The sequence below is a fragment of the Lolium rigidum genome, chromosome 4 (assembly GCF_022539505.1).
Source record: "Lolium rigidum isolate FL_2022 chromosome 4, APGP_CSIRO_Lrig_0.1, whole genome shotgun sequence".
Lineage (NCBI taxonomy): Eukaryota > Viridiplantae > Streptophyta > Magnoliopsida > Poales > Poaceae > Lolium > Lolium rigidum.
The window spans coordinates 228,549,184-228,563,324 of NC_061511.1; the positions used below are offsets into that span (position 1 = coordinate 228,549,184).

Here is a 14,141-nt window from a genome sequence, read left to right on the forward strand (position 1 = left end):
ACGCATCACACGAAGGCATTCCATATCTGAACGCAAAATCATGTCATAAACCCCCGGGATGCTTATAGACTCTTATAGAAGAATACGCAAGTTGCTGTAAATGTTTGTTACAAACAGAACGGTTTCATTCATTGGGCTTTCGGAGACAAATAATAAGTTATTGAACAGCTAAATCCTGCACCATCTCAAGAAATCAGAGTCTGAATACTACACTCGTGTGCCTCCACTTACATCTTTGGATAGAACAAAATGCAGTGGTCGGGAGGCAGGAACACATGATAAACAATATCGGAGATCTGAGACCTTTAGCTATAAAGTACTATAGTACTGTACTACGTACAACTTATACTGTAGACCAAAATAAACTGTAATAATTGACCAACTTATAGTACTGTACTACGTACAACTTATGCAGATAAATGTACTGGAGAAAGAGCCCACAGGAAATATTCCGTGCGATATCATAAGGGCAAGTGCGCAACGTTATACATAAAAAATTAAAATGGGCACTACAAGGGAATCACAAGTTCCCAACACTATTTCCACAAGTCATACTTGATGCATTATGCCTGTTCTGGAAAGAAAAGAACAGGTTACAGGTCTGTTAAGTTAGCATATCCGGTGTTCCATCCTACTTTCTCAGGGACCTAACTCGAATTGGATTCGTTGGGAATCCAGAAAGTCAGTGCAGTTGATGCAGTTGCAAACATGGCTCGACGAGGGGCCCATTTCAAAGCAGTGATTGGCCCAATATGACTGTTCCAACAAGCAATCTGCAACCCAAAAAATAAAAGTAAGACAAATAACACCACACGCCATTATAAGCAAAATTTGAGAAAGAGGTACCTCTTGTACTGTATTGATGTTCCAAGCATGCAAGTTACCATCACCAGATCCTGCAACATCAACGCAGACATATTTTTCAGCATTAGCTTTCGTCACAAAACCTGGGTCGCTGTTTTACAAAAAAACATTCTAACAAAAATTTGAAGTTCCAGTCTATCTTTACATGTGCATGCATATATAAGCGCTCCAGAATTCTGAATAGGAAGCATACCAGCATATCAGACATACCACATGCTATGGTTTTATTGGATGTGAAAGCATTATAAGACTACTAGCTAAGTGCCCGTACAAAGTGGAAAAAATGCACGCCCAAAGACATTATCATGTCCGGTGATGTCAAAGTCGGCATGCCCGTCGCCGCAGCCCAACGTATTCTTTGTGGTCCAGTCGTTCGTGCACATCCCTTTTGTGGGCATGCCCGACATAGATGTCCCAGGCATGGACATTCTTATGTCCATTGCGTCAAAGTAGTCATGCCCGTACTATCGATTCTCATTCAGGTCATGCCGTGTCCACGCCCTCCAGTGCCACGATCATGGCAGACATGATTCTGTCGTTGGCCAGCATGCGTTTGGCGTTCCCCTCGGAGGCATTGCCTGACCGTGTGACAGCCGAACTGTGGCTTCTCCGCCATGGGTGCACGGAAGAAAGCCATTTGAGCACCCGCATTGTGTCCAGCAACCCATGCGTGGATTGTGGATGTGACGAACACCATTTGAGAGAACGGACGCAACGGCGGCCATGTACATGTGTAATTAATACAGTAAAGTTCTTATTGCTCTCTTAAACTCTCACAGTGCAGTCTTGTAGCCCTGTCACTCACGTTGATAAAATAGCCATACGCAAGTTGAAGGTAATGAACATATTGATGAATTCTTGCAAGTTCTCTTCTCACAGTAGAGGCGAAAAATAGAAAAGGCAAATGTTTGAGATAATGTAAGATGCTAAGGTTTAGTTACAGAGAAACATGTTGGTAATTTTTTAAGAGCTACTATGCATCAGAATATCCTAAGAAAGTTGCATGAAAAGTAAAAAACGAAGATATTACCTGAAATTACATATTGACCATCTGGAGTGAAAGCAGCTTCAGTTGCTATGTTGCGAGATGGCTCCAAACTGAAACCACACTTCTGCAAAATAACAAAAGGTGAGTTAGTAAAGATTAGGGAGCAAGTGTGATGCTGTTAACAGCAAGTACAAAAGTATGTAATAATTAATAAAATACAATAATCTGAAGCAAACTTTTGAAATGATACCGCAAACTGACCTTCTCCCCTCCATATGCATCCAGAACATATATATGGTTGTTAGTTGTCGTCAAAAGCACAGACTTGCCATCGTTACTGAATTTAATGTCAGACACTTCAGCAGTATCTCCACCGACCAAGAAAGTGTCGAATGGACCCTGAAAGTGGTTTTGTTTTCCAAGATAAGAATTCCCCATGCTTTTGCTTTATAGTAATATATGATGTCCAGATTTATGTTCAATACAGACCTTGTCATATGACCGAGAATCAAATAGCTTAATAGCGCCTCCCTCCATTGCTACGGCAAAAACAAGGCCCTGTTGATCATATGCAACAGAAGGCCTACCACGCAAACGTAGTATACCCTGAATGCAAAACGTGTAAGCATGGAAGCCTCAGAGGATAAATATAAACTGTGCAGATTTAGTTGCTTTATTATTGAATAAACAGAGTATTGCAGGGGATTGGTGAGCCAACCTGACAAGCATTTACACGAAGATCCCATATTCTGACACTGTGATCAAGTGAACCAGACATAAAGCTATCAATGGCAGGTGACATACATAGCGAAACAACCCTGGAATGAGATAAGAAGAAAGCAACATTAAGCATCTGTGCCTTAAAACTGTTACTACAACAGGGAGGCAATGAAAATTGTATTGAACCTGTCTTTGTGTCCTTTGAAATATCTCAAGCAACGGTTGTCGTACAATGACAGATAACGGAGTGATTCTGCTGGCTCTAGATTGAACTTTGATGAACATAATATGGAGCTCGGATGATGAGTAAAACAAATCCGGTCAGCGCCATGTTTCTTATGATATGTTGTCTTCAATAACCTAAAACAAAGGTCATGTCATAGCATTCCGTAAGTTAAAGAGCAGAAAACTTACACGATGGATACTTCATATTCAGTACCTCAATTACATGAAACAATGCAAAATTCCGGCATTCATGCTGGGCTTTATTTTACAATGACTTAAATAAAAAAATAAAGAGGAAAGACTTGAGTAAGGGGGGGGGGGGGGGGGGAGTAGACCGTAATATACAGCATAACCAAGAGAAAATACTGTCAGTACAAGACCAAAATTGTGGCTAATGGTTAATAAATAGAAAAACAAACAGACCATTTAAAAGGATCCACAAAGTGAATAGTACCAATTACTCCCTTCCCTTTTACTTGACTCAAATTTAGTACAACTTTGTAGTAAATCCGAGTCAATTAAAAGGGATCGGAGGGATTACCAAGCAACACCCAAGATGAGGTTACTAGGGGCAGGCATCACCAATGAGTAATTGCATTGCACTTATCAAGTAAATCGCCACGACATTAACACAACCAAACAAACATCAGCACAAGTTACCACTGAAGACCAAAGTCTGAATTCTGGTCCCTAACAGCAGAATCCACAAAAATTGCATACCCAACACGAAGCTGATCGCTAAAATGTCACTCATATCTGTAGGCCAACAACCTAAAATGCAGTATATCTCAGACTCTTCCCATCTAGACGATGTGCCTCTCTAACACACCGAGGTCTAAATTAATTACTGTACTACAGAAGCAATACAGAACAGATGTAAAAAAACGAGCGGGCTCGGAGTACTCACGTGGCGGTGGTGGTGTTGTAGAGCCGAATGGAGTCGTCGTCGCTGGAGGTGACGAGGAGGTCGTCCTTGCGGTGGAAATCCAGGCAGTTTATCTTCCCGGCCTGCCATCGATTTTCGAGTGAGAGACTAATAATAACACAACAGAATTAGGCGTGGTAATAAATTGGGGGTTTACGCGACGGGACTCACGTAGTCGGTGAAGACCGCGCCGATGGACATGCCGCGGACGGTGCCGTCGTCCAGCTGCGACAGCGTGGCCGCCATCTTCTGCTCGACCGCGCCGCCGCCGCCCGCCCGCACGACTTTTGGATCTACTGCTCCGGGTAGTGGAGCCGTGGCCTGCGCCGGTGTGGGTGGGGGTGGTGGGGGTCGGCGCGGCGGCTGGGAGAGGAGGCGGAGGGGTTATGGAGCTGCGCGCTCTCGGAGGTCGAAGGAAGAAGAACCCAGGCCGAGTCCAGAGCAACTCACAAGTCTCGTGGAGAGGAAGGGCTGATGGGGTGGTCTGGTCTAGTCGAGCCGAAACATGACCCCGAGCCGGAACATGGTTCCTCTCCGAAACGAGAAAAGAGCAAGGAAGAAAATAGCGCCCTATAAAAAAATAGTGTCGGTCGAAATATACGTTATTAGCACGCTATACATCGAAATAATGTAGCATGATATATTCAGAAACGCTATAGCGTGCTATTAGCGCTGAAATGGCGCGCTATTTTTTTCCATGAAAAAGCGTGGAATTGGAATTTGGGTCAAGTGGAACAATTCTACTTTTTGGCATGCGCTTGAAATCTTTGCATGGAAACCTAACTAAAATCCGTGCTCTGAATCCTCCTATGCAAACAGCCAGCCAAACTTTTCGAGCTCGCTCCCTCGAGAACGAGCGTACCGCTTCGAGCCTTCGTCCTCCCCCATCACCCTTCCCGCCTCCCTCCCTGGCGCATGGGCCCTCCACCGCATGCCTCCACCGCCGCCCACCGTCGTTCCCCCTTGCCGCCGCGTGGCCCCACCGGCAGGTTCCTCCGCTGCCGCTCCCCATCCATGCGCGTCGTCCTCAGAGCTCCGCATCCCCGCCGTTCTCCGAGCTCCGCGTCCCTGCCCTTCCATCGTCTTCCTCTCCCCTTCCCTGTCCTCCTCGCCCCCATCCGCAGCTCCGTCGGCTGCTCCGTGCGCTCGCCCTAACCCTAGTTTCCACTGGGTTTGAAACGTGGCAGCGATGGCGGTGGGTGGAAACGGCAGCGCTCGTGGGGGGAAATGGCGGCATCACATCTCCCCATCTCCCTTCTTTCCGGCAGACTCTGGCAACCGATGGCCCCTCCACTGCCTCCAGTTCATTTCCATGGTTGTTGCAATCCAAACATGATTTGGAAATAGGAACACCATTTGATTCCAACAACAATTTTCAAACACATCCAAACAACATAATCGAATTAGAAGCCAATTCATTTTCATGTTGAATTTAGAATTTTAGTCCAATTCAACGCAACCAAACTTAGTGTAAAAATAAATCCAAACATGGTTAGGGGTCACTGGGCCTTTGAGTATTCCTGATTTTCTTTACCACGATCAATGCATATATATTTTGCAAAATTTGCAAGTTCATATGCTACTCGTCAGACATATGAACCTATTCAACTAGGGGACTCAATCCTGCAATATAAACTAGGGCCTTCGATCAAGCCTGCCGTTGGGTAGGTGTGGACATACCCACGCCTTCCCACACCCAAACCACCAAGCTCTCCACCCGTTCTCACCCTCCCCGTTTCTCCATTACCCATCTGCAATCTAATTTACACATATCCACGGAATAATGTGTGTACTAACTAGAAGAAAACGAAACTGTTTTTTCCGGTAAAAAAGAGGGTAGCAGGTTGTATGGATTCGTCAACGCCTGCCCTCACGGCCACCAACTACAGATTGCTCCACATCTCAAGCACACTGGAAGGAGTCACCTACATGGGTTGATATGTGAGTTAGGCCACGATGGGGGCTAGTGGAGTGTGCCACCAAAGGAAGGCATGATGGCGGTGGTGGCACAGAGGAAGATGCCTACCTAGGCAGTCGCCCTCCCCGTCGCCCTTCCATCTCCATATCTGTTAGGTTGCTTGCGCGAAGAGGGGGCAAGAGATTGGGTAAAACTAGAATTTGTTATACCCTACATAATTGTGATGGGCAAAAAAATCGTTCCCCACACCTACCCTTTTTGCATTGGTATGACCATGGGGAATGGATGTGAATACCCAAGGGCAGACTTACCTCCACTTTCGCAAAGTAGGAGTGGTGTGAGCATGATTTCACCTTGACAGTTACACATGATGGCAACACGATGACAGATCTAGAAAAGGGCTCCCATGTGTTTACCTTGAAATAGTACATGCCAATTTGATTTCATGCATACAATAATGTTGTTTTCTTTCAATCATGAGCTCGATTATGCCTAGATTTTAATACTTTTTCTTCCTTTTGCCTCTCCCCATTCGAAATTCTGGCGATGCTAAGTTGCTATACATCGGTGACTATATCCTCCCCGTCGTAGACGCTAAAAGAAAATGAGTGATGTATATCGAAGATGTATCGGAGACTCCTATGCACAATAAGAGTTTGGGTGAACAATATCTCTTGGTGCGACGATGATGGTTGCATCTCCTACATTTATATGAATTCTAATACTATGTGATATTTATGTCAAGTTTGTTCACATATATTCTTCGTTTGACATTGATAGTACAAGTATTGTGTTTTATCTGCATCGATAATCACTTTTCCTAGCAGTTAAGTTTTGAATTGCTCCAAAAATGTTTTTAACATCACACTACTTTGCCATTAGACGTCGAGGCACTTTACACGTGGGACTAACTCGAAGCCGACGAGCGGGTTGAACCGAGCCCAGTGGCCAGTGGGACAGACAGCACGGCACAGAACCGCCCGCGATCCGATCCGATCCAGCCAATCCAACACAACACAACCCACCGCCGTCTTCAGTCCCGGCTGCCGGCTCCGATCTCTCCGCCCACATCCTTCCCGCACTGGAACACGCCGCGCGCGCGCAGCAGCTCCGCGTCTCCGGCGGCCCCAGCGGCCGAGGCTAAGCCGCCCGCCCGCCCGCAGCGCCGCTCGCCGCCGACAACCCCCACGGTTAGGTGCGCGTGTCGGCAGATCCAGATCCACCAGCAGGCCGCGTGCCGGCGGCAGGGCGCGCGCATGGCGGGGGCGGTGTCGGCGCTGTTCCTGCTCGACATCAAGGGCCGCGTCCTCGTCTGGCGCGACTACCGCGGCGACGTCACCGCGCTCCAGGCCGAGCGCTTCTTCACCAAGCTGCTCGACAAGGAGGTCTGTCTGTCTGTTTCAGCCCCCATCTTAGATCTGCGCAACTGCGACTTACAACGTTAACAACTTGGCGCTCTTTTCCTTCGCGTGATCAGGGCGACGCCGAGGTCCACTCGCCCGTCGTCCACGACGGCGCCGGCGTCTCCTACACCTTCATCCAGCACAACAACGTCTTCCTCCTCACAGCCTCCAGGCAGAACTGCAATGCCGCCAGCATCCTCCTCTTCCTCCACCGCCTCGTCGACGTCAGTCACCACTTTCTTTGAACCACACACTGCCTTTTAACATTGCAAGCGAGTAGCAAACAGGAATATTCTGCTCACGTGTTTTGCTTCCGGGCCGGCGCAGGTGTTCAAGCACTACTTCGAGGAATTGGAGGAGGAGTCTCTGAGGGACAACTTCGTCGTCGTGGTACGTGGTGCGTTTCTGCGTTGTACATGAGTTGGGTTTGGCCGAGCGGGAATCACTGGCACTGATACTGCCCTCTGTCGCGTTGCGTGCAGTACGAGCTGCTCGACGAGATGATGGACTTCGGGTACCCGCAGTACACGGAGGCGACCATCCTCAGCGAGTTCATCAAGACGGACGCGTACAGGATGGAGGTCACGCAGAGGCCGCCCATGGCCGTCACCAACGCCGTGTCGTGGCGGAGCGAGGGCATTCGCTACAAGAAGAATGAGGTGCCAACATTACACACCTCTGCCATTGTTTACTCTGGTTCACTTGGATGGTTATGTGATGGGAACAATTGTTGGCTTTGTGTGTCTTGGCAGGTGTTCTTGGATGTGGTTGAGAGTGTTAACATTCTTGTTAACAGCAATGGGCAGATCGTCAGATCTGACATCATTGGTGCGCTCAAGATGCGGACGTTTCTGAGGTAACTAACTCCATGATAGTTCTAATATGGTTGTACCACAAATTTACACCTGTGCCTATAACTCAGCTGCTTTTAGTGATAAATTTTGTTGAATCACATTCATGCAGCTCTGTATAGATATAGCTTGATTATGTATCCAATACATCCCTGTACCCTTTAGAAATTAAGTGTGTATGACACAGTTGGAACATATTGAGAGTGATGAGTAAAGTGCCGCAAGTGTGTCTTGAACGAGTACAGTTCACTTAGTTCTCTTGTAGATAATAGCATCATGTAGTACCTGATAAATGAACTGGATTAAGTATGCTACGAACGCTCATTGAGTTTTGCCTCGAGGTAACTCATTTCAACTTCCTTTTTTAGAATAAAGCCACTTAGGCTCTGCTCTATATTGAAAGCAACTGGTCTGGTTTTGTTGCAAGACCTGGGGTTTCATCCAGTTTACAGTAAAAGCAACCACATCTAAGAAAACCACCCCTATTAGCATGCCAAAAAATCTCAGAAACAAAACACTCCCTGACTGAACACCAAACACTAACTACAACCAGGTCCAGATACACAACAAGAATTATGCCACCGCCAGCACAATGATACACCAGATTAAAAATTTCCAAGAAACTGAAGCAGAACTCCCAAAACCACAAACAACATCATTCAGGGATGAAGAAGGAGATGACGTATCTTCCTCTTGCCTTTGCTAATCATCCAGCCAAGCATGTCCTGAATTTGAGATCCAATAGAGGTCACCAGTTCTGCAAAAGGGTTATCTCGCGAAACATAGCATCAGCTGGCTGTCAAGGACTTTGCCTTCAAGGGTCCAGATAAACCACAACGTAGCAGCAATGCCCATCAAATGCAAAAGAAAAGTATCCCCACGCCCAATGTTTTGTCAATGTTAAAATCTCAAGAACAGATTGAGCTTGCAGGCCAATTTAAAATATCTCTTATCACAGTGCAGATGAAGATAGCCAGCGGACACTGAAACAGAGGATGATCTAAAGTTTCGAACTACACACATAATTGGCATTTACCATCAGTTGGCCATGGCTTGTCAGGATTTGTTCTCTAGTTGGGAGTCGACATGAACCACCTGCCACAAAAAGAACTTATTATTCATAGTAACTTTCAGCTTCCATATCTTCTGTAAAACAGGATCTGAAACTCCCCTAACCTTCTGTACATCAACTTAACAGAATACTCCTCTTTTTCTCAAAACCCCATCTAATTCTATGTTGCTGGTCTGATATATAAATCTTTTGCACTAAATCCATCAAGGACTGACAACTCATTTCAACTTGTAGTCTTTTGGTTAACATTCTTAAATCTTAATATAATCTGAGTATGTTTTTCCAGTATACCCTGCGGAATTTGTTCATCATACTAATATGCATGCATTTGTAACAGTGGAATGCCCGAGTGTAAACTTGGGTTGAACGATAGAGTTCTTTTGGAGGCTCAAGGCCGAGCAACTAAAGGAAAAGCTATAGATCTTGATGATATCAAATTTCATCAGTAAGTTTGCACGATTACTATAATTTTTTGATCATATTAATCACAGTATTCTATATTGACCAATCTTTTTATAGGTGTGTACGGTTGACCAGATTTGAGAATGATAGGACTATATCATTCGTTCCTCCAGATGGAGCTTTTGATCTAATGACCTACAGACTTACCACACAGGTTTGTCCTTTGTGTCTTATAACCAGAAATCATTTGGTGACATATCAAATACTAAGTCCTGACACGCGCCTGACTTTAGTGCATGACCCATCTTCCTTTGTCACCTCCTGCAGGTGAAGCCTCTGATCTGGGTAGAAGCACAAGTTGAGAAACATTCAAGAAGCCGGATAGAGATCACGGTGAAGGCAAGGAGCCAGTACAAGGAAAGAAGGTGCCTTTTCTATCAATTATGTGCCTCTAGTGGTATTGATGGACAGCTATCATAGTATTTTTTCTCTCATTTCCAGCACCGGAACAAATGTAGAAATCGAAGTACCTGTGCCTTATGATGCCACAAACCCAAATATAAGGACTTCAATGGGTTCTGCATCATACGCACCTGAAAGAGATGCAATGGTCTGGAAAATAAAATCATTTCCTGGTGGCAAGGTATGTCCTGATCCAGTTTGATATAAATAATTTGGCTTGCATGCTGAAGCGCTCTAATCCTGGAATTATTACTCTATCAGGAATATATGTGCAGAGCAGAATTTAGTCTTCCCAGCATAACCTCAGAAGAAGCAACCCCTGAAAAGAAAGCTCCAATACGTGTGAAATTTGAGATACCATATTTCACTGTTTCAGGCATTCAGGTACCCTATTAGCTTTTGTTGTAGATCTGTTTAGCTTTGCTCCGGACTTTTACTGGCATCCTGCTCAAATGCCATCTTATACTTTTCAGGTACGCTATCTGAAAGTCATTGAGAAGAGTGGATATCAGGCCCTTCCTTGGGTTAGGTACATCACAATGGCTGGTGAATATGAGCTGAGGCTTATTTGATCGCTGATCTGGCCATTAAGAATTGAACAGTTTGCTAGGTTCCGAGAACGGCATGTAGTCCTGCACCAGATCTATACCGGCTGTGCATGTAACATTTACAAGCTGGTTGGAGGATCTTTCCCCTAAAGCTCCAACCTTCCATCATGCAGAGTTCTGTCAGTGTTTTTACCCATGTTTGCTGTAAGCTGTACATGAGTACAGTTCCCTAATTGGAATCGTATTTTCTGTTTCTTTCTTGGTTGATATCACTTGTATCATATTTATTGATTTTCTCCATTGATGCCGCAAGTTGAACTATGTTCCTATTCTCCTTTCAACATAACTTTAAGGGAAGGTACATTATATGAACCTCTCCTGTCTTACATCAGTATAAACTAATTGGATCCCTGCTCCCTCTGTATTGCATGTAAAGCATCTGAAACTACCAGTACCAATGTGATGATCTTTGGATCTATGGTGCAGACAATATCGAGTTTGATGAGCATTGAAAGTTTTTTTTTCTAAAACTGTTGTAGTTAAGTTAAACAAGAAGAGAACATGCCACTTGCCTGTCCTTGAACTGTTAGCTGGTGAGTCAGCAATCACGTTTATTTCTGTTTGGAGAAACTGCAAAATATGTAGTGCCATCGATGTTGATTGTTATCGCTATGCTTCTTTGCCGATAACAATATCTCCGCCTCATAATGCATGTCTTCATGACGAATAAATCCTAACACAAAATGGTGTAAGTCGATTCTGCCAAGTTTGATGATCTAGGACGGTGTGATATCCAAAACCGAACATCATATAAATGGGACGCAGGGTGGCACATGTTAGCAGCACCACCACCAACGACAACCAAGCCTTTCAGTTCTAAACAAGTTGGGGTAGGCTAGAGTTAAAACCCATAAGATCTCGAAGCCAAGTCATGGTTCCGGAACGTGGATAGCTAACTTCCACGCACTTCTGTCCATGGCTAAATCTTTGTCGATATTCCAAACTTTCAGGTCTCTCTTAACGGACTCCTCCCATGTCAAGTTTGGTCTACCACGACCCCTCTTAACATTCTCAGCACGCTTTATCTGTCCGCTATGCACTGACGCTTCCGGAGGCCTCCGTTGGATATGTCCAAACCATCTGAGACGATGTTGGACCAGCTTCTCTTCAATCGGTGCTACCACAACTCTCTCCCGTATATCGTCATTCTGTACCCGATCCAAAATATGCAGTGCCATTGTTATAGGTATGCTTGTTTGGAGAGCCTATAACAAAACAGTATCTACACTTGACCACCTCATCATGCATGTCTTCATGACAAATAACTTCTAGCACAAAATGATGTAAACCGAGTCTCCAAGTTTGATAACCTAAACAGTACATCATATGATATAAATGCCTGGAGGCAGGATGGCACATGGGGGTTGCCTTACCGGTCACAAATCAAAATTGAGAGCGACATTCATCATCATGCATCCAAAATTGACAGTACGAGCGCAAAAAAAGGAGATGCATGCAATGATGATGATATGTCGCTCTCAACTTTTTTTATGACTAGAATTAGATGTTGGCTCAATGAAAACTTTACTAGGATGCACATTTTATCTGGCAAATAATGTGGCGCTTTATGCATAGTAGAAGAACACCCACGTAGAAAATACTACTCCCCCTCGTATAGTGCACATTGGTTTGCGCGAAAGTGAAACTTCACTAACTTTGACCAAATTTATTGAGAAAAGTATTGATATCCCAATATCAAATGTATACCATACTAAAATCTACTTCATGATGAATCAAATGACATTGGTTTGATACTCTAGATGTTAATGTTTTTTGATACAAAATTAGTCAAAGTTCACACGGTTTGTCTTCCAAAAAATCTTATAGGCACTATATTTTAGTATTAAAAAAATAGAGGGAGTACGATACTCTAGATGTTAATGTTTTTTGATACAAAATTAGTCAAAATTCACACGGTTTGTCTTCCAAAAAATATTATATGCACTATATTTTAGTATTAAAAAAATAGAGGGAGTACGCCATAAAGAAACAAGCCATGGATTATGGATGGACCGCCTTGGCAAGAAACAGAACGAAATCAGTCGCCGAAGCTGATAGTATGATATTTCATCTGATAATATTAACGAGGTCAACCTGCTTGCCGTGTTAGCAGTACATATACTAGCACTACAAACTTCCTCGATCGAGCCTTGATAATTGTTGACATATATGGTCTCAAGTGCGGCATACAGCACGTACACCACCCTTTACAATCGCAAGAAGAGGTCACTAACACGTACGTACGTACGCGCGCGTGCTATCGTTTTGCACGTACGTTTTGCATGTGTCCGTTAATTCAGAGGTTCTTGCTGGTGGCGGCGACGCCGAGGGCGACGGAGACGGCCTGCGCGGTGTGGCGCTGCACGGCCTCGTACGGCGAGGTGAGGCTCCGCTCGCTGTACCAGTTGTCGCAGTCGGTGGCGTAGGTGCTGGCGGCCGTCATCTTGCTGACGAGGTCGCCGGTCTTGCCCTTCTGCAGGGACCGGGTGACCTCCTCCAGGGCGCCCACCAGGTCGTCGTAGTTCTTGTCGCAGGACCCCAGGATGGACTCCATCGGGTTCCCCGTCTTGGCCGTCGCCTTGGCCACGTCGAACGTCGCCTTCAGCGCCCTCGCCCGCCCCAGCGCCACCCGTACCGCCGTCTCCAGCAGCGTCCGCGGCGTCGTCACGCCGGCAAGCTTCGCGATGGTGTAGCACACCTTCTTGTTCCCTTCCAGCTGATCGCACGCCTGCGTCGGGGTCACTGTGCCGGCGAGCTTGCGGGCCAGGATGTACTCGTCGGTGTTCACGCCCTTGTGCTGCGGGACGCTGACGGTGGTGCCGGCGGAGACCTTGCGACCCTGCGAGAAGATGTACATGTTGGTGTTGGCGCCGTTGTGGTGCGGGACGCGGGCCTCGGTGGCGCCGGCGCCGGCGACGGCCAGGAAGAACGCGACGGCGAAGAAGGCGGTGGCGGTGATGGTGAGCCGTGCCATGGTTCGTGCTCTGCTTCGATCTCTTCTCGACCGCCCCCGGTGAGGTGTTTTTATTGGTGGGTGAGGGTGTGCGGAGGGCAGGCCAGGTGAAGAACGAGAGAGAGCAGGAGGGAGGCGACGGCTCCGAGGTTCTTGCTGCAGGTTGATGGCCTTTGCATCCTGTGCCGGATCGGGTTATATAGAACAAGTGGAGGGAATTTAACCTGAGAGCTCGGCGTCCATGGCCAGCTAGGGGGCATGGCTTTTCTTAGGTTTGGTGGTTGGTTGGTTGCGCGCCATGGCTTGCCTTCGTTTTAGGAGGTCCGAACTTAGCTTAGCGGTGGTTTTTTAGCCTCTGGGGAATTGCTTGGTGTGAAGGGGACTCCTCTTTGGTCTGAGAAAATCACCTAAACATGCTTAATTTGCTAGCTAATTGTGTTAGTTTTGTGACTATTTTGCGATCTTTCTGTAATTTTCATTTCATTTGAACAAAATGAAATAACATTGATGAGATTACCTTATTTGGAAAATCCATAGAAATGATAGGCTAGCAGAAGAAATTAAAGCTAGGCATAGAATGAATAACAATGAAATTCTTAATTCAATGCGCAAAAAATGCAGGTATGGTGATGGGAATTCACAGAAAAACAATTACCATTGCTCGCATTTTATTTTCCTTAACTATAACAAATTTCGACATGAAATTTGATCCCTTAATTTGAATAGATTTTTTTCCTAAATAGTTCCTTC

General features: G+C 45.6%; 3 protein-coding genes across 3 annotated transcripts; 1 reads left to right on the forward strand and 2 right to left on the reverse strand.

Moving 5' to 3' along the window:
* Positions 1-433: 433 nt before the first annotated feature.
* LOC124649705 (protein ANTHESIS POMOTING FACTOR 1) lies at positions 434-3,982 on the reverse strand. The gene is made up of 9 exons (XM_047189290.1): positions 3,894-3,982; positions 3,705-3,805; positions 2,759-2,932; positions 2,571-2,670; positions 2,342-2,458; positions 2,114-2,251; positions 1,895-1,976; positions 847-896; positions 434-773 (listed from the first exon to the last, which is right to left on the reverse strand). Exons 1-9 carry the CDS (start codon positions 3,966-3,968, stop codon positions 648-650), a joined length of 963 nt encoding a protein of 320 aa, XP_047045246.1. The 5' UTR covers positions 3,969-3,982; the 3' UTR covers positions 434-647.
* Positions 3,983-6,896: 2,914 nt separating this feature from the next.
* LOC124707207 (AP-1 complex subunit mu-2-like) lies at positions 6,897-10,764 on the forward strand. The gene is made up of 11 exons (XM_047238868.1): positions 6,897-7,025; positions 7,118-7,267; positions 7,371-7,433; positions 7,526-7,702; positions 7,796-7,899; positions 9,304-9,411; positions 9,486-9,582; positions 9,696-9,793; positions 9,870-10,011; positions 10,092-10,214; positions 10,304-10,764. Exons 1-11 carry the CDS (start codon positions 6,897-6,899, stop codon positions 10,400-10,402), a joined length of 1,290 nt encoding a protein of 429 aa, XP_047094824.1. The 3' UTR covers positions 10,403-10,764.
* A 1,768-nt stretch (positions 10,765-12,532) lies between these two features.
* Positions 12,533-13,329, reverse strand: LOC124650487. Its single transcript, XM_047190005.1, has one exon. It carries the CDS (start codon positions 13,293-13,295, stop codon positions 12,735-12,737), a length of 561 nt encoding a protein of 186 aa, XP_047045961.1. The 5' UTR covers positions 13,296-13,329; the 3' UTR covers positions 12,533-12,734.
* Between the last annotated feature and the right edge of the window lie 812 nt (positions 13,330-14,141).

Bases quoted from the DNA above. Each gene is read 5' to 3' on its own strand.
- LOC124649705 (XM_047189290.1), bottom strand. From the start codon at position 3,968: ATGGCGGCCACGCTGTCGCAGCTGGACGACGGCACCGTCCGCGGCATG. The intron at 2,252-2,341 runs GTCTGTATTGAA...AACCACTTTCAG, and splicing joins ATTCTCGGTCATATGACAAG to GGTCCATTCGACACTTTCTT. The intron at 1,977-2,113 runs GTCAGTTTGCGG...GTTATTTTGCAG, and splicing joins ATGCATATGGAGGGGAGAAG to AAGTGTGGTTTCAGTTTGGA.
- LOC124707207 (XM_047238868.1), top strand. From the start codon at position 6,897: ATGGCGGGGGCGGTGTCGGCGCTGTTCCTGCTCGACATCAAGGGCCGC. The intron at 7,026-7,117 runs GTCTGTCTGTCT...TCGCGTGATCAG, and splicing joins CCAAGCTGCTCGACAAGGAG to GGCGACGCCGAGGTCCACTC. The intron at 7,268-7,370 runs GTCAGTCACCAC...GGGCCGGCGCAG, and splicing joins TCCTCCACCGCCTCGTCGAC to GTGTTCAAGCACTACTTCGA.
- LOC124650487 (XM_047190005.1), bottom strand. From the start codon at position 13,295: ATGTACATCTTCTCGCAGGGTCGCAAGGTCTCCGCCGGCACCACCGTC.